This window comes from Sminthopsis crassicaudata, chromosome 2 (genome assembly GCF_048593235.1).
Source record: "Sminthopsis crassicaudata isolate SCR6 chromosome 2, ASM4859323v1, whole genome shotgun sequence".
NCBI classification, from domain to species: domain Eukaryota; kingdom Metazoa; phylum Chordata; class Mammalia; order Dasyuromorphia; family Dasyuridae; genus Sminthopsis; species Sminthopsis crassicaudata.
This window is the reverse complement of record NC_133618.1, coordinates 497,440,475-497,459,333: the sequence shown is the minus strand read 5'-3', so window position 1 is coordinate 497,459,333 and position 18,859 is coordinate 497,440,475. Positions and strand designations below refer to the sequence as shown.

General features: G+C 45.8%; 2 protein-coding genes across 3 annotated transcripts; one reads left to right on the top strand and one right to left on the bottom strand.

The window, feature by feature from the left end:
* The first annotated feature begins 930 nt into the window (after nucleotides 1-930).
* On the top strand, nucleotides 931-14,626 carry BSPRY (B-box and SPRY domain containing). Of its 2 annotated transcripts, XM_074293658.1 has the most exons (6): nucleotides 939-1,217; nucleotides 6,948-7,046; nucleotides 7,954-8,184; nucleotides 9,951-9,976; nucleotides 12,293-12,417; nucleotides 13,278-14,626. In XM_074293658.1, exons 1-6 carry the CDS (start codon nucleotides 1,023-1,025, stop codon nucleotides 13,802-13,804), a joined length of 1,203 nt encoding a protein of 400 aa, XP_074149759.1. In that variant the 5' UTR covers nucleotides 939-1,022; the 3' UTR covers nucleotides 13,805-14,626. The 2 variants fall into 2 exon arrangements, with proteins under 2 accessions (XP_074149760.1, XP_074149759.1); XM_074293659.1 differs by lacking the exon at nucleotides 9,951-9,976 and having other exon boundaries at nucleotides 931-1,217; nucleotides 7,954-8,204.
* Nucleotides 14,627-16,443: 1,817 nt separating this feature from the next.
* On the bottom strand, nucleotides 16,444-18,600 carry HDHD3 (haloacid dehalogenase like hydrolase domain containing 3). Its single transcript, XM_074293660.1, has 2 exons — nucleotides 18,512-18,600; nucleotides 16,444-17,380 (listed from the first exon to the last, which is right to left on the bottom strand). The coding sequence occupies exon 2, from the start codon at nucleotides 17,374-17,376 to the stop codon at nucleotides 16,630-16,632; it is 747 nt and encodes a 248-aa protein (XP_074149761.1). The 5' UTR covers nucleotides 17,377-17,380; nucleotides 18,512-18,600; the 3' UTR covers nucleotides 16,444-16,629.
* Between the last annotated feature and the right edge of the window lie 259 nt (nucleotides 18,601-18,859).

Here is an 18,859-nt window from a genome sequence, read left to right as displayed (position 1 = left end):
AGGATCACACAGCTAGTAGGCTGCTGAGGTCAGATCTGAACTTGGGCATTCCTGACTCCCGTGCTCTGGCACTTGTGCCACCTAGTTGCCCCTCCGCATTTGTTTAGGGGCTCTGTTTAATGTGGTAGATGAAATAAAAGCGATACAATACCTGGTATCCAGAGTGTACTTTGAATATATTTTTTAAAGAGTGGAAAACTGTATCTCAATTCTTTTAAAGATTTGGGGAAATTTGGGGAAACCTAGACAGAAACATACTTAAGGTCAATTTTGGAATATTTCACAGGAAGAACCACGGAGAGTAGGAGTGGAGAGCAACGATGAGACACAATGACCCTTTGGGGGTCAGACCCCAACTGTCCCTAAGAGTTCCGGGACCTTGGGGAAGTGGGTGGAGGCGGGTTTCAGGAACAGGCACAGCAGGGGAATAGAAGTAACCCCAACTGGGTGTCAAGAGGTCTAGTTTTGATTCTACGAGAGACTGCCAACCTTTTGGGGTCCCTGCCCAACCTCAGCAGGCTTTAAATAGTACTAGAACCTTTCCCATTCTGGTCCTTGGGTTTCTTTGCAAAATCAGGAGATAGGACAAGATAAAGTCCTCACGAAATCGAACACTTAAAGAATTCTACAATTCTAGGGTAGAACCCCTGACCTGGAAGGATAAACGGGAGAAATTGCAGGGGTCAGGAAGTAGTTTTTGGCAGTCGGTCCGTAACAGTGGAGGGTGGGAGGGGGGGGCTTCGGGGCTAGGGCCTTTAGGCCACAACCGGGCGGAGGACAAGAAAGAGCTTTTCCCGTGGGAGGGTTTTTTCCCCGAGGGTGGGCGGCCGGGGCGGGGCTAGCCAGCTAGTCAGCCCCAAGTGTCACTCGGCTCGCCCGAATCCCGCAGCCCGGGGAGAATGGGGCGGTCCCGAGGCTGGGCCCTAGGACGGGGCGGGTCGTGGGCACAGGGCCCGGGTCCCGCCCTCCCTCCGCCCTCGCCACCTGAGACAGGTGGAGTCGCCGGAGTGGCTGCAGGAGTCATGTCCCAGAAGGAGCCGGACCTGGAGCCCGGGCCCCCGGCGGAGTCGGCGCCGCTTTGTCCGCTGCACTCCCAGGAGCTGAAATGGTTCTGCAGCGCCGAGCGGCGGCTCGTGTGCGGCGGCTGCAAGGAGCCGGGGGGCCCGTGCCGCGAGCACCACGTCCGGAGGGCCGAGGAGCGGGCTGAGGAGCTGCGGGTGAGCGCATCGGAGCGCGGTGGGAGGAATGGGGCAGTGCGTGGGAGAGTCCCGGGGGCTGGGCGCTCCGCAGCCCGCCTGGAAGCCGGGGACTTGGTCTCTTCGGAATGGGACTCTGGGAGGTGCTGCGGGAGCAGGTGTGCGAGGCTCGAAGAAGCATCGGGGCAGGTGTACAGGGGCGGAAGGTGCAGCACTGGCTTGGGAGGGCCGGGCCCCCCCCCCCAACTCCGGTTCCCTGTAGCTCCCGGGCCAGTGGGTGTCGGTCTGCTGCATATTCCGCCCCCGGCTGGGGAAGGGACATCTGTGAGTGGGGCGGGGAGATGCTGGGGGATGGGAGGGTGGGGAAAGGTACGGGCTGAGCCTAGGAGGCTGGAGCTGGGCAGATAGCCGAGAGAGTCAGGTAACTGGAGAGAGGGTAGGTGGGAACAGTGGAGGGAGCTGAGAAATGGGGGTGACGGAGGCAGAGCTTGGTTGGAGCTGCTGTTGGTCAGCCTGAGCTCAGGGAGGCAGCAGGGAAAGTTCTTCCAACTAATGCTGAGAAAGACCGGAGGCTGATACACCAGTAAACCCAAAGCAAAACTATTTCTCGCTTCCACATAGAGATAGAATTATCCTCTGTTGGAAAGGAATTCAAAAATCATCTTCCTTTGTCGTTCAGTTGTGTCTGACTCTTCATGACCCCCTTTGGGATTTCCTTGGCAAAAATAGTGGCGTGGTTTGCTATTTCCTTCGCCGTCTCATTTCACAGATGAGGAAACTGAGGCAGACAGAATTAAGTGACCAGAGTCACCCAGGAGGAAGTATCTGAGACTAGATCTGAACTCAGGAAGAGGGAATGTTCATGCCCCAGCACTCTATCCGCTGCCTTACCAGCTGCCCAGCTTTCTTTAAGTTCCAACTAAAATTTCACCTTCTGCGGAGAAACCTTTACTAACCCTCTTCATTCCAGCGTTTTTTCTCTTGTAATTTTGTCCTGTTTGTGTATAGCTTGCTTTGTATGTGTTGGTTTGCTGTTGTCCTGCCCGCTAGATTGTACACTTCTTGAGGGCAGGGACTATCTTTAGTTTTTGTATTCCTGATGATCCTTAGTAACATTCAATAACTATTTAATGAATTGCATTGAGACCAGTTCTTTAGTTTTAAACATAAGGAAAATGGGGTTCAGAGCTGAAGTGACTCACATTTGGCAAAGGTGGATTGAAACCTCAGGACAAGGTAGTGCAGAGCTTTCCTGTTGCCATTGGAGACTCATTTATCTTTGCTTGGCTGCTGTGGGTGTTGGTTTTAATTAGATTTCACTTGGATCAACTTGGTAGGACAGAATGTCATTGGTATTGGGCCCCTCCTACCCTATTAGGGATAATCGCCAACTTGGTTATGGTACCCACATGAGAAGTTTGAATGATCCAGGGGGGAAAGTAATTTTTTAATCCCCTCCTTTCCATTAGCTTTGTGATAGGACCACAACAGGTGTCCTCTGGGTCCAGGTGGTCTCTCTGGCTCCATCTCTCAGGCCTCAGAGTGCTGGAGCAGTAAGACTGCACCCAGAAAATAAACCCTTATTTTAAAAGTTTTTTCGTTCACTCTTCCCACTAGCTGCTATGGAAACTCAAAGAGGCAAGCCCAGAGTATATAGATGGCATCAAAAATTAGCCACTCACCCCCCAGCTCACTGTTCCCTTATCTCTAATGTCAGGGGATTTCCTTACAGTCTGACTAAGTGTTTTTCTTCTACACCCCTTAGTCCAGCCCTCCTGCATTGGGAGCAGTCTCTGGAGGCCAAGGTTAAGTTCTTGCTTAAACAACTAGAGATGCAGGATTGCATGGAATATGGAAGGGGCCTCTACCAAGGCCATCTAACCTGTGTTCTGAAGACCCCCAATGACTGGGAGGTCAGTTCTCTGGAGGCAGCCCATTCCCATTTGCACAGCAATACAGTCCTGAGGAGAGTGGCCAGGAGTCTCCAAAGTGGTTGTTATTGGAGTTGTTATTTGTAATAAATAGTAGGAGTTTTCTCTCTAGCTTCCTCCCTAGTCTGATTGATGCAAGTTCTCTTCTCTAAGGCCAAGCAAAACAAACCTGTTTCCTCTTCATGGCAGTCCTTCCAACCTTTAGTTAAAGATCATGGTCCCTGAAGCTACCCCCACCCTAAGGTACTGTATGTCAAGGACCTCTTTGGCAGTCTGTGAATCCCTCCTCAGAATAATCTTGTTAATGTGCAAAGGATCACAAAGGAAACCAACATTTGAAGAAAGTAAAGAAATTTTTTCCCATCTGACTTCATGGATTCTGGAACAGAATCATGTACCCGGGATCAGGAACTCCTATTCTAGAGATAAAGGAAGTATACTTCCTATATTTGCCTCCAAAGTCACAATTTGTCACTGCATTGGTTAGAATTTTGAAGACTTTCAGGTTTTTCATACTGGTGTGGTCATTATGCAATTTGTTCTTCTATTTTATTTGCGTCAGTTCATACAGGTTTTTCTAATTTTCTCTGAATTCTTGGCTCCATAATATAACATGATTGGATTTTACTCCTTTGGGATTAGTTGAATTAGGAAATGCCTACCCACTTCACTTTATGGTAACTAATTTGATCAATTGAATATGCTATTACTTGAGTTTTAAAGACAGAGAAAATACAAGTAAATCTGTAATCTAGGAGCTTACAGTTTAATAAAAGAGGAGAAAGAAAAGAGCTTCAGGAAAGATAAGTGTGATATAACCAATAAAAGGATCAATGGCTAGGGGAGGCTTAACAAATAGCCATTTTTAAAAACCTATTCTTGTCATTAATCACTTTATAGATTCTAAAGGGGAGGCCTAATTAAAATGAGTATGAGCAATTAGCATATTTGAATAGAGCACTTTGCCTTGAAACCAGGAAGACTCGTCTTCCTGAGTTCAAATGTGACTTCAGACACTTAATAGCTGTGTGACCATGAGTAAGTCACTTAGCCCAGTTTGCCTCAGTTTTTCATGTGTAAAATGAGCTGGAGGAGGAAATAGTAAGCTATTCCAATATCTTGGCCAAGAAAACTCCAAAATGGTGTCATGAAACAACATAACAAATCAAAATGGGAAAGGAAGGAGAAAGATCACTTTTAATTAAGGAGATTGAGGCAAATCTGTTAGTGTCTCTAGAGGAATTATATCTGAATTGGAGCTTGAAGGAAGAGGAAAAAAAGTAAAGATGAGAAGGAAATGCACTAATGAATATTGGTGGAACTAGGAATCTGGGAATCATTTAGTAGTCCAACTTCTCCATTGTTTAGGGCAGGGACTGAGGAATTATGGTCATTGTCTGAGTATGGGTTGGCTGGAGAGAGTATTTGTTTAAAAATAGAAATATAGGCAAGCTAGAGTGGCTGTTCTCAAGGAATTTACAATCTAACAGAGGAATACTATATGTCAAGAGAGCTGGGAAGGGGATTGAGAAGTAGGCCTTTGGAGTGGACGAGGTGGGGAAGTTTTGGAGGCTGGGCCTCTGCCATGTAAAGCAAAGGATGACCTAAGAGGCAAATGTCCAAGAGCTAAGTAAGTCTGGGTTACCATAAGGGGGGGTGGTGTGATAGCTGTACCTGAGGCAGCTGGGAAATGGCTTGGAGCCCTACCAGATCCCCCTCCCATGATAAGAAAAAAAAACCTTCGTTGATAAGGTCACCCAGCTTCAGTTCAAATGTTTCCAGTGGACAACAGGAATCTTTCTTTTTTAATTTTTTTTTAATTTTTTTATTTAGATTTTTTTTCGCAGTATATATGCATGAGTAATTTTTTTTTTATAATATCCCTTGTATTCATTTTTCCAAATTATCCCCCCCTCCACTCCCTCCCCCTGATGACAGGCAATCCCATACATTTTACATGTGTTACAATATAACCTAGATACAATATATGTGTGTAAATACCATTTTCTTGTTGCACATTAAGTATTAGATTTCAAAGGTATAAGTAACCTGGGTAGATAGACCGTAGTGCTAACAATTTACATTCACTTCCCAGTGTTCCTTCTCTGGGTGTAGTTATTTCTGTCCATCATTGATCAACTAGAAGTGAGTTGGATCTTCTTTATGTTGAAGATATCCACTTCCATCAGAATACATCTTCATACAGCATTGAAGTGTACAGCGATTTTCTGGTTCTGTTCATTTCACTCAGCATCAGTTGATCAACAGGAATCTTTCTTACCTTCTGCAATTGTTGAGCTAAAATCCTCTGGAGCCAGATGAATTTGTCTAATCCTGATTGTACTTGTTGTTAGCTCTTGGGATCTAGGATCTATTAAGATAAAAATCCTGACCAGTTTTTTATCATGTCCTGCTCCAGGCAATCCTTGGTCCTGACTTGGTCTTTCTGTTCCAAAAAAAAAGAAATAAATAAATTTATTTTGTGCATAATGCCTTTATTAAGCACCTTCTTGGGGGTAAGTGCTGGGAATACCAAGACAAAACAGAAATCTGCTCTTACCTTCAGGAAGTGTTTTTTTTTTTTTCCCTGTGGCTGGGGTTAAGTGACTTGCCCAGGATCACACAGCTAGGAAGTGTTAAGTGTCTGAGGCCAGATTTGAACTTGGGTCCTCCTGAATTCAGGGCTAATGCTCTATCCACTGAGCCACCTAGCTATCCCCCCCCCTTTTTTTTTTTTTTTTTTTGTAGTGGTTAATGTTGGATGGAGAGTCAAAGGACATAAAACAATGTATGTAAATGTATATGGGAGGGGCATTAACGATTCTTGTGGTTGTTCAGTCTTTTCCAGTTTGATATCTCTGTTTTCTTGGCTGAGGTACTGGACTAGTTTGCCGTTTCCTTCTCCAGCTCATTTTACTGAGGAGGAAACTGAGGCAAACAGTTAAGTGACCTGCTAGATTACAGGGCTAGGAAGTGTCTGAGGCTAGATTTGAACTTATGTTTTCCTTACTTCAGTCTCTGCACCCTATGCATTGCTCTATGTATCTGCCCTCAATTGGGGGTTCTGATCTGGAAAGGCTTCTAAGGGATGGCCCTTGGACTTAGACTTGAAGAATACTCAGGGATCCCTAGAGGTAGAAACAATTAAGGAGTGCCTTCCATACCAGGAGTGGACAGGTACCTGGACAAAGGTACCTGGGCAGGAAATGGAATGTTATATATGAAGAATAGCAAATAAGTAGGTTTGAAAGGAATCCAGTATGTGAGGGGGAGGGATGTGGAATTATCCTGCAAAGATTGGTTGGAGCTGGATTGTGAAAGGCTTTGGTGGTTCTGTTTCTTTTCCCCATGACTAGACTGTAAGCTTTTTCAGAGGAAATACTGTCTTTTACTTTGGAACCCACCACAGCACTCCTCACAGAAGATGCCAGGGATAGGTCTTGGTAAACCTGATTGGAAAGAAACCAAATTTTCTGTCTGAAGTCCTTCAGCATCTTCTAGTCTTCTCTCTTGCCCTCCCCAGGGCAGGGCCCTCAGGGGCTCAGGGCCCACTCCCATCAATCACCTTGGCTTGTCAGTAGTTGATAAAGGCTCTGGGCCTGGCTTCCTTCTTTGACTGGCTTTTCTGCACAGATTTCAGGTGGTGGATGTGCTGCAGATATTAAGGGATTAAAGAAGGGAGGGGATTCTGGCAGAGCTTGGTGGGAGGGAGAATTATGGACTGAGGTAAGAGCTGTCTCCTGTCTCCTCTGAGGAAGGGTTTAATAAAAAATGTTGTGGAAGCCTCTGCCCAGACCCCAGCTACTGACTCTTTTTTCAGAACAAGATAGTGGATCAATGTGAGAAGCTGCAGCTACAGAGCGCTGGTATCACCAAATACATGGCAGAAGTCTTGCCTCGGAAAAACCAAAATGCAGCGGTAACTTCCCTCTTGTTCCCCCATCCCTGGGATCCCTGGGCCCAGATCTTGCTTTCTCTAGCCATAAGAAGCCTGAGCCCCTGGGCTTCTTCACTTCTACTCACCTAACGTGGGTACTTGGCTCCTTCACTACTGAGCAGACCCAGATATCCCCGCCCAATCTGAGCCTTGGCTTTCTTTCCTATCTGTTTTAGGAAGCTAGCCTCTAGTTCCATTCAGAGGTCAAGAGTCAGTGGCTATAAAACACTGTTTTTAATTATCTTGATGACTGGGTGTCAGATTTTAAAATATGAATAACTAGAAATCACAGATAATTCCCCCAGACTCATGCATTTTGCTAATGCTTCTTCCCCACAGGCCCTCCCCCCCCCCCCCAATTACTTCCTCTTCTTTCATCTTATTCTCTTTGTTAAGGTTGCAATAAGTTATGCACTCTGAATTGTGTTCCCAGTAGTGGGAACAGATTGTCAGTGAGATAGCTGCCCTTTGCTCTTTCCCCTTCTGACTAAGGATAGGCATTAGGGCAGGAGAGGATAGAATCATGGGCTGGGAGCATGGGAAAAAACCTTAGAGCACAGAATGTTAGCACAGGAAGGGGATCTAGTATGGTCTAACACTTCTTTCTCCTCAAAGCCCCCCCATCAATGAGGAAATAGAGATTCAGGAGCGACTTGTCTGGGGTCACGCTGTGAGGTCATAGACAGAGTGTTTACCTAAGACAACCCTTGAGAAGCTTACACTCTAATGGAGGAAGACAGCATGTAAAGTAGAGGGGGGGGTGCCCATGAGCAAGTGAGAATGGGCCCGAGTCCTAGTTTCTTTGCTGACAGCCAGTCTTTCTGCCCCTGACTTGTTGGGAGGCCTTTGGGCTTTACGAAAGCTCTCCTTTTGTGCCCGTCCTCCTCAGACCATGGCCAGTGGGGCCCGTGAAGTGGTGATCCAGCGGTTGGGCCTGGTGCGCAACGTGTGTGAGAGCGAGGAACAGCGGCTGCTGGAGCAGGTGCACGCAGAGGAGGAGCGGGCCCATCAGAGCATCCTGACCCAGCGGTCCCACTGGACGGAGGCCTTGCAGAAGCTGGGCACCCTCCGCACCAAGCTTGTGGCCATGCTCACCGACCTCGATGACTACAGGCTGATTGTAAGCCGGGAGCGGCGTCTGTGGTCCCTGTCTCCTTCAGGGAGGGGGTGGGTGGGCAGAAGGGAGAGATGAGGGGCTGTATTCTAGGGCCTTGTGTAGACTAAATGCAGTGAATCGCATCATAAATACATATCTTAGTGTGCTCTTAAAATTATTATGATATCTGATATAAATGAATAAAAAGGCTTTAAGTACTGTGTGCCAAGTACTGTGCTATGTACAAGAGTAAGAATCAGGTATAAAGGCTCAGAAAAAAATCTAGAAAATTTTGGAGAAAGTGTTTTGTTTTTGTTTTAGCAATTTATCTACTCGACATCCCCTGATTTCCTTCCCTCTCCCCTCCCATTTTAAAACCATTCAGAAAATATTTTTCCTAGGTTTATTTTCTTGACCAGGCTTTTAAATCTTTATTTGGGACCACTGCAGGGGGCAACTGACATCTTTTTCCTGGAAGAGTGTAGATATGTATTCACCCTTTCCTTTGGAAGAAAGAACTCTCAGCTTTTACTTTTTTCCTACTGGAAGCTTCCTGTAGGAAGAGAAACAGACAGAAAGAAAGAAGGGATGAGTATAAGTGAAATTTGTTTAGACATGAGCCTTAGAGGAAAAAAGTATGGACTGAAGTATGGACTAAGGAAAGGGCAGCAGTGAAGATGACTGCTTAGATCATGACTTGAAGGTTTGGGAAATATCTCAGGTAGTTAGTGGACAGTAGTTGATGTAGTCATTCAGTTAACAAATATAAATGAGTCTTGTAAGTTGATAGTATTCTTTAGGTGATAATGGGGGACACAGACATCTGTTTCATTCAACAAATATTTTTTAAGGATCTGTTGTGGAAAACCATGCTGGATGGGCACTAGGGGGTAAAAAGTTAAAATCCAATCTCTATTCTCATGGAACTTACTGTCCGGCAAGAGGGATAAGATGCTAAGATGAATATGCTTGATAAATGCCTCGGAGGGATGTAAAATAATTCTTGGTGAGGTTTGAGAGAGAATACTATTGATAAAGGGAATTGGGGAAAGATTTTTGATTCAGTTATCATCTGAGTTGGGCTTGAAAGGGTAGGAGACATACAAAACACCATCTCTGCCCTGAAAAAGTTTAGTCTAGTTGGTGATAACTAGCTACAGGAAAAGATAATGAGTAATACAGGGCAATGCATATTAAGTAGTACAAGATGAGTACAGACAGTGATTCTTATAGGAGCTGAGAGATGGATGAGATCACTGGGCTGAGAGAAGGGGAGGTGGTGGGAAGAAAATGCCTGGAAAAAGTGGAACTGGAGGGATGGGTAGGAGTCAATATGTAGAGAGGAGTGAGAAAGTAATGGGGATGGGAGAGCAGACAAAGGCCTGAAAGTAGTAGAGATAAAGTGTATTTGAGGAATAGTGAATTTAGAGCACAGGTGTTTGCTTGGTTAGGGGAATAGTAAAATGGAAGGTCAGAAAAAGAGATTGGAGTCAGATTGTGAAAGGTCAAACTGAAGAATAAAATCTTATACTTTAGGTCATTGGAGGTACGTTTGACCACTATAGCCAGAAACAGGGACTCTGTAGTCCTCCTCCTAGGACCTCCTACTTCTGATGCCCTTGTCGAGATTCCTTCTGAGGTCTGAGTTCCATGACAATTGATAGGCAAATGATTCAGGCAAGAAGGATCACTCATTTCCTTTTTGCCCTAAACTAGCTTTAATGTATTTAGTTCATGATAAAATGTAGGTTTTTCAATGTCTAACTTGCTAAATGTTTTTTCTGTTACAGCAATCAGAGCGGGAGATTTTTGAGAGGTGAGTCAGTGATTTTTTTTCCCTGAGCCTGTGTAAACTTGGAGCCAGGTGGGTCAATGTGGGTCAGAGTAGAAAGAATGACCATTACAAGATCCAGCTTCTACCTTGTAATTACTTTGTATTAATACTGAGCAAGTCATTTATTTGACAGCCTTGGTTTTCTCCTCTATAAAATGGGTAAATGAACACTAAGGTCCCTTTCCAGTTCCTAATCTTATGAATATGAGATAAATGTCAGACTAAGCGATTTCTGTGTTTTCCAGTCTCAAACCCTGTGAGATTGCTTTTTCCTTCAGAGTACTGATTTTAGGACAGTAGTGCCTAATTTTGTTTTTACCTTAGTCATTCCCAGACAGGGAATTTCCTCCACTCCCAGTCCATGCCCAGTGAGCTCTCTTGTAACAAAGACAATCCAGAGGCCACATGTGATCATTCTATAGTCCCTCACCTGTTTTACAAGAAGGGAAGGTGAAAGGTATACCTCTTTCTCTTCTCTGGGGCCAAGATTGTCCTTGAGTCTCTGTCATACACTCAGTTCAAGATTCCCGATTGTTTGGGAGATACTTGTTTTTCAGTTTAAGGATTCTAGGCAAAATCCCAATAGAAGTTTGTGATTTATGATAATGATTCTGATCCCTGGGGCCCAGTGAAAGACTTGGGATAAGTATCTCTGTGTCCCTTACCCACAGCATTACCCCTGCCTCCTTTTGTTATTTCCCCCATGGGTAGTTGGAATGGGGCTGAGAGATTCAGGTACTTTTCCCACAATGGTGGGGAATATCAATATGAACCTGGGTTTCTTTTCTTTTTTTCATTTCTTTTATTTTTAGTACACATTTCTTTATGTGTCATGTTCAGAGAGAAAAATCAGAACAAAAGGGAAAATCATGGAAGAGAAAAAAAAAAGAAGCAAACATAGAATATATTGATTTACATTCAATTTCCAAAGTTCTTTTTCTGGATGCAAAGGGTATTTTCTATCCAAAGTTTATTGGGATTGCTTTGGACTAGATTTCTTTTGGTAACTTAATGTCTATTGGGTGAGAGTGTGGAAAAGCAGCAGCTTTCAGAAGTCTTCAAGTGACTTGCTGGAAACCTTCTCAAACTGAGAAGTGTCATCTGCTGTGGGCAGGTGGGAATGTCTCATTTTCTGACAGGTCTAGGCCATGACCTAAAATGGACATGTTCAGCTATCTATTATTTTTCTCCCCATCCAAGCAAAGGTTCACTAGACACCTGCTGTGTCTAGCATCCATCCCTCTCCTCTGATACCCCATTCATCTGGAGTGACAGCTTCTCTCCTGAAGGGTTGAGGTCTCTGAAAGGGATTTGAACACAGGATCTATCCCTGCCCCCATTCCCAACTAGAGGGCCCTGCCTGGGATGGGCAGCTAATTGGAGATGCAGCACTGTCATGAGGAGACACAGTTCCTCTCTTGTCTTTTATTACAAAGAGGCTTTGTTGGTCAGAGACTCAGCAGGAAAGCTAGCTTTGTAATTATCTAGGGCTCTTGTTGCTTTATTTCTCTTTTGGTGACTTCATTTTCCCATGTGTTATTCTCTTTTTGAAATCAATTTCTTCCAGGCTATTTGATCTATGGCCATTAAACCATGAGGCCCCTTCAAAAATAGGGTGACCTTAATTCAACAGACTTTTTACTAGACACCAGCTATGTGCAAGAAACTGTGTTCTAGTAATTTTGGGGATAGAAAGATATAAAATAAAATGAAATTATAATTTAATAGGAGAGGAGTTGGACATGCATAATTAGAATACAAATTTGAATGGAAATGTAAAGGAGGAATCCAAAGAAAGGCCTATCAGAAATTTGAGTTCAAACTTAGAAACATTATTGAATTTTTGGTGCATCCCTTCTTCCCCTCTCTTTTTTATAGATGAGAAAACTGACGCTCAAAGAGGGTAAATGGCTTGCTAAAGTTTTCTCATCTGGTTAGTGTTGGGATGGGATTAGAACAGGGAACTGTAAAAATTGAGGAAGAGCGCTGTCAGGATTGACTTTTTTAGTCAATAGTTCCAATTTGGCAGTGTGGTGTGGGGCAAGGAGCTATGAAGCAATTGAGAATTCACTTCATTGGGGAGTGCCCTTTGGACAAAAGAGTATGGGAAGGTCTGAGATAAATCTCCATCCTTTGCTTTCAAGTTCTTTTTCTCCCTCTCCCTTATTTACATACATTTTCAAATCTCCTAATCATACAATTCATTATTTCAGTTAGTCAAGAAATAACATGATCTGAATAAATTAACACATACACTAAGACAGAAAGTTCAAAAAAATCTTGTGTTTCTTCCATTAGGACTGAAGAAGCTGAGGGAATCTTGGATCCCCAGGAATCTGAGAAGTTAAATTTTAATCAGAAATGTGTGCGGAGCCCATTACTGACCCAGCTTTGGGCATCAGCTGTTCTCTGCTGTCTGTCAGGTCAGGATTTTGCCAAAGTCAAAAGCACTCAGAACCATGACTAGAAATCAATGTGTTTCATGGTTAATATATTAAGGGGGATTTTGTGGCTGACTTGCCAGGGGGCTTGACTTTCTGGGTTTGTAAACCTGTGTCTGGGGGAAGGCAAATATATTAAATCAATATGGTCTTTCCCATACAACCAAATTGTTCCCCATCTTTGATCATTGAACCCTCTCCTGACACTGTCTGAAGCTATCCATCCCTCTACCAACCCTTTCTTTCTGAAAGCCTTCAGTCTTAAAAAACTCATTGCAAAAAAATAGGATAAATTAATATACCTTAAGGAGTTATGCGTTGACAGATTTGATGTTATTTCTTCATGGAATATTAGCATTTTAATAGAGGATTGTCCTAAATCAGGTGAGATACTCTAGTGAGAAGAACCATGTATTGGGAAAAAAAACCTGAGCTCTCATCTTGGATTTCCCACTTGTTGGCTCTGTGCCTTCAGTTGAGCAACTTCACCTGTTAGCCTTGGTTTCTTTATTTGTAAAATGGATCAAACATTTATTAAACCCCATATTTGGCCCTAGGCACTATGCTAATCACTAAGGGTGCAAAGTCAAAAACAGAACAGACCTGCCCTCAAGGAGCTAACATTCTTATCAGAAGAGATAAACATAATATATGTATAAGTAAGAACTGTCCACTTCATGGGATTGTTGTTGGGATCAGGTGACAGTTATTATATGGTATCTTTGTTACTGAGTTTCTGAAAAACTGGAGGCTTGGATGAGAACTCTTGGTTGGGAGTTGGTTAGAGTTGGGGAACTCATAAAGGGTTTAGGACTGTTCCTGAAAAACTACTTTTCCAACAGGTACTGAGGACATTCGTGTGGATGAGAGGACCATCAGTCCCTTTCTCCAGCTATCAGAGGACAGAAAGACCCTTACCTTCAACCCCAAGAAGTCCAAGGCCTACACAGATGGCCCAGAACGCTTTGACCACTGGCCCAATGCCCTGGCCTCCACCTCCTTCCAGGGTGGACTCCATGCCTGGATGGTGAATGTAGAGAATAGCTGTGCTTACAAGGTGGGGGTCTCCTCGAGCCAGCTGCCTCGAAAGGGTTCTGGCAGCGATACGCGCCTGGGCTACAACGCTTTCTCCTGGGTCTTCTCCCGCTATGACCGGGAATTTCGGTTCCTGCACTGTGGCCAGCACCAGCCGTTAGCCTTATTGCGCTGTCCAGACCGTATTGGGGTCTTGTTGGACTTGGCAGCAGGTGAGCTCTTGTTCTATGAGCCCACCTCAGGTGCCCTCCTGTGCTCCCACCACACCCAGTTTGAGGGTCCCATCTTTCCTGTCTTTGCTGTGGCTGACCAGAACATCTCCATTGTTCAATGATGAGCTCCAGGTTCCCTCTCCCTCCCCACTCAACATCCTGGTATGGGGTTTCCCCATTGTGCATGCTCAGTAGCCATCACCTGAGGCACATAACGGTGGGGAGTTCTACCTCTCAGATATTGGTGGGTGTTGGTGAGGAGCCCTCACCCCTATGTGTCCCAGGTCTCTTTTCCTTATCCATTCTTTAAGTACCTGATATAGGAGGACAGGAAAGTGATAAAGGCAAGTAGAGGAAAGAAAATTGGACAGGGAGTCAAACACCTGGGGTCTGGTCTTGGCTCTCTCACCAACTTATTGTGAGATACCGAACAAGTTGTTTGATCTCTTTGGACATCAGTTTCCTCATTTGTGAGGTTAGATGAGCTGAGCGAGCATTTGCTCTCACATTCCATGTACAGAATTCCTTGGCAATTGCTGTTTCTGGTTCCCTCGGCTGCCAGATCTGTGTTCCTAACTCTTTTCTTCTGTTTGGCAACCCACTAGGGTCTATTCTCTTGCCTTCTGGGATACAGGGTACTCCTTGGACCGCTCCATGCTAGGCTCAATTAGGTAGGCTCTCTATCAGGTGCTAACTTTAGCTAGAGTTCTGGGCCAGTTTTGCCGAAAGTTGCTGGTAGCTGATGGCTTTTCCCTAACCCAGTCTGATAACTTCATCTCTACCTTGTTCTGACTTAACAGTACCTATTCTCTAAGGCTAGGGTTTGAGCACATGAATAAGGACCTTGAGAGGAGAGGATAGAAGCGGGGCAGGCTTCTGATGAGGTGCCTGGCTGTGGGAAACATTTAAATTATTAAAAGATTTTTTGGGGAAAAAAAAAAAAAGTTAAATGCTTTGTTTCGTTTGTCTCTGTCCTTTGCTGATAACTGACCCATGTGCTCACAAACCCCCTCCCCCTACTTCATGACCCCTCACTGGATCCTACCTCTGGGATCTGGTTGGACTTGTATGCTAGAAAACTCATGTCTTCTCCACCTATATATTCCTCTCAAAACTGGGAGAGGGAATAATGGGAAAAACATTGGGCTGGGACCCAGGAAGTTTGGGTTCTAGTTGTGCCATCAGTTAGACGTGTTGTTCATGAGCAAGTCACCTCATTCAATTCCTGGTCTGTTTCCCCATTCACAAGTAAAAGGAGGAAGGTCCTAGAGGTCCTAGCTGGGCCATTCTTTGGTTTCACCATGACAATTTTTACAAAATCTCAACTACTGACTGACCAATCTAACCTTCAACAATATGGAATTATATTTGGCAAAAGACTTGTCTTTTTTATGTTTTATAATGAAATATTTTATCTCTTGAGTTTGGGCAATGTATAGAGCACTAGGCCTGCAGTCAGGAAAACTCATCTACCTGAGTTCAAATCCAGCTTCAGATAAATGAACTGGAGAAGAAAATGGCAAAGCACTTCATATCCCTGCTAAGAAAATCCCAAATGGGATCATGAAAACTCAGATATGTCTGAAAAGACTGAACGAAAAATATATCTTTTTAAGTTGTATTTAATTTAGTATTTGTAAAGTTTACAAACCTCTCTGGCTTTGTGAGCTAAGAAGTATGGCACAACTATTCTCTCCTTTTTACAGATAAGAAAACCAAGGCTCAGAATTAAAAAGATTTGCCCACGAGCACATGGGTAATGTCAGAGTTGGTATCTGGACCCAGGTTTTCTGACTAGCAAGGCCAGTATTCTTTTTCCTGCCGCTCACTGCCTTTCCAATCATTTGAAATGGCTGTTAGGCTAGCCAAGACATAACAGGTTACAGTGAATGTTTGGCTTCAAAGACTGGGGAGCCCATGGCAGAAATGAGTTGGTAAGTCATGTCCTCAATAGCAAAGAAATTGAATCTCAGGAAAAGAATCCAGGAAGTTGATGTAGCCAAGCCAGAATAACAGGCTGCCCTTCCTTCTCCAAGGTGTCTGCCTCCCTTTTTGCCCCTCCTGCTGCCCTCAACTCTAGGGTTCATCCCCACCCCCAAACTCAAACCCTAGTGGCTCTTTTGTCTCAAATCAAGTCTAAACTCAACCAGGCTTTCATTCATTGTCACCTTCACCTGCCCCCCTCCTACTTGTTCTTTGGATCCTTATTCTATTCCTTTCTCCTCCCATACCCATGGTCTTCCTCCTCTCTACTCAGCCAAATCCCATACATCCTTGGGGCTTTCCCTGGCTGCTCAGGTCCACACAAAGCTCTCTCATAGAGCTGCTGCAGTGCTTCCAGCTTCTGGTCCTCATTTACAACTAATCTGGTAGTACTTTATATTGTAGTCTGTTGGATGCCCAGATTTTCCTAGCTGAATTAGAAGTGCCTGGAGTGAATGATGCCTTACCCTATAGCACCTAGACTCTGTGAAGGAGGTGATGAAACATGGAAATGTAGTGAAAATGACCTTGGATTAGTAGTCAGAAGACCTAGATTCAAATCTCAGTTCTAATACTAATGTGGCCTTGGGTAACCTTTCTGAATCTCAGCTTCCTCACCTGTAAAATGAGAATTGTATTAGGTGATCTGAGGTCACTTCTGTCTCTAGAGCTAGGATTTCCTCTTTAGGATGGGGTCAGACAAGATCAGGTAGAAATTATCTAATTTAGAGAGTCTTAACTGATGCAATTTCTAAGAAGAAACAAGGAGTCACAATGCTTAGCTATGGTCATTGACTTTATGGTAGCCTGCTATTGAAGCTGAGGGGAGAACAGCTCCCACTCTGGCCATGTGGGAAGAAGGGGTTAGTTTCCAACAGTAGGTGCTGCTACTTGAGATTTTCATTGACTTCTCCCACCTGGTAGGCTCAGCTTGCAGGGATTTTACTACCTTCCCCACCAATTTTCAGTGATTCGGAGCTGAGCCCTCCAGGTGGTTGAGGGCAACCAGAACGTGGGGAAGGGAAGGCAGGATGTGCTCCTTAGGGACATTTCTCGGAAAGGGGTCCTGGGACTTGGTGCCCACCAGCAGGAAGCTGTGCATGCCCACCTCCCTGGGGGCCTGGTAATCGTTCAGGTAATGGTCTCCGATGTGGGCAGCCTGGGTAGGGTCTACATCAGCAAGCCGTAGGGCCTGATAAAAGATCTGTGGGTCAGGTTTGGCCCTGCCAGCTGACTCAGATGTCAGAATAAAATCAAAGTGCTTCCGGAGACCACAGTGAGCCAGGATGTCCTCCAACCTGCGGTCGAAGTTGGAAATGACGCCTAGTTGCAGGCCCCGGTCTCGGCACTGCTGCAGCGTGGATTCCGCCCCTTCCAGCATCTGCCAGGTTTCGGCATTGCTGAAGTTCTGGTAGAGTTTGTTGGCGATGGGATTGAGGACGCTGGAGTTGTGTACTCCCGCCAGGTGGAACGTCTGCAAGACCACATCCAGCCACCATTGTCTCGAGGTGAAGCCTTTGCTTAGCCCATAGTTGGGGAACTTCTGATTCTGGGCCTTGTAGGCCTGATGGAAAGCTGATCCAAGGGCTGCTGCCTCCACCTGCAGCCCATGAGCACGAGCCTGGGCTGCGTATTCTTCCCCCACTGGATGGCGGAGTCGAAGCAAAGTGTCCTTCACATCCCAGGTCAGCAGCCGCAACCTGGGGGCCATTGGCCTAAGGGATGGAAGCCCAGGGAAAGTCAGATGTTGTCCACCTCTTCCTCCTCAGGCTTGGGGCCTAGGGGATCAAGGTTCAATAACTACCCCTCCCAATCCTGGTTCCTGTTTTCCTTTTAAACCAGCAAGCCAGATTTTCAGAGGGAAACCCTCAGGAAAAATTTCTTAATTCACATTCTCTCACTCGGATTTCCCAAAAGCTACTCTAAGAGCTGGGACTGTAACAACTGTCAGAAAGGTGTGTGGATCGTACAGGAGTAGTAATGGCTAGAAACATTACTGTAGCCCAAACAAGCCAGCAGGACTTCCCCAAGACATCTCGACTGCTGGGAGAACTGGACTCCCCTTGGGCTGTAAAAGCTTCTCCTGGTCCCAGGGCTGAAACATTACCGGCTGGTCCAACCTTACAAATGGCCCTCTGATAAATAAAAGCTCCCCAATTCCGGGGCCAGTTTTTGCCCGAGTGCTAACAAATCTTCCCAGAAGGGTCAGAGTTCGGCTCCCAGAGTTAGTTATTTAGGTGTCTGAGCCCCAGGTGTCAAATTTCTAAAGGGCTGCTGGGTAAGAAAGGAACGACTCGGGGCTAACGCTTTGGGAAGAAGTGCAGGCCAATAGTTTGGGGACAAAAAATTCAAATTTGGGAAGGCCTTGGAGGTGATCTAGTGTCATCGATTCTGTTCATAGACTAAAAACTGGGCGTTAAGGAGGAAGGGCCTTTCCCAAGATCCCCAGTGAACAAGGGCCCGGGCCAGAAGTCTGGGCTCCAGCATTGTTCCGCCTCTGGAGAGGGAGGGAGAGAGAAAGGTTATCGCGGGGTCCCATAGACTTTCTCCCGACCTCTACTCTGATCTCAAAGCTCCCGAGCTTCGGGGCGAAGGGGGGGTATCTGAGTGTACAATCCCCGGGGTAGCTGCGCTGGCAGTCCAAGGGCGGAGAGGGGGTCGGAGAAAGAGGGGTCGTCGGGCGCCAGGGTCCTAATCTCTCTCAGGCGGCCCCAAAGACCCCGTAGGTCAGGCAGAGCTGGGGGAAGGAAGGGTCAGGATGTGGGAGAGAGTGCAGGCCTGGGGATCGTGCGGTTCCCATGCACCCGCACATCCCGGGCACCGACTTAGGAAGAGAACCACCTTACCTAGAACTCTCCGGGAGGCAGGCGCACCGGCGGGACTAGCAGCGCGCAGGCGCGACTCCCGGGAGGCGGGGCGCCGCCTGAACTCCCCACCTCGGAGGAGGGCGTGAGCTGTGCTTCCACTCCCCCTTCTTTCTCTCAGAACGCCGCGCCCGTCTCGCGGGGTCGCTGGGCTACGAGTGTTCCCAGAATCCCTTACAGTGGGCTTACCCTCGAGGCCGACGGCTCCAGGATCCCTAGAGCGCTCTAAATCCAGCGCCCTTAATGTTCTGCTGGGAAAACTGAGGCTTGCGTAGTAAAGGCAGTCCGAGCTAGCTTCCAAACGCGGGGCCTGAGCCAGTCGTTCAGCCG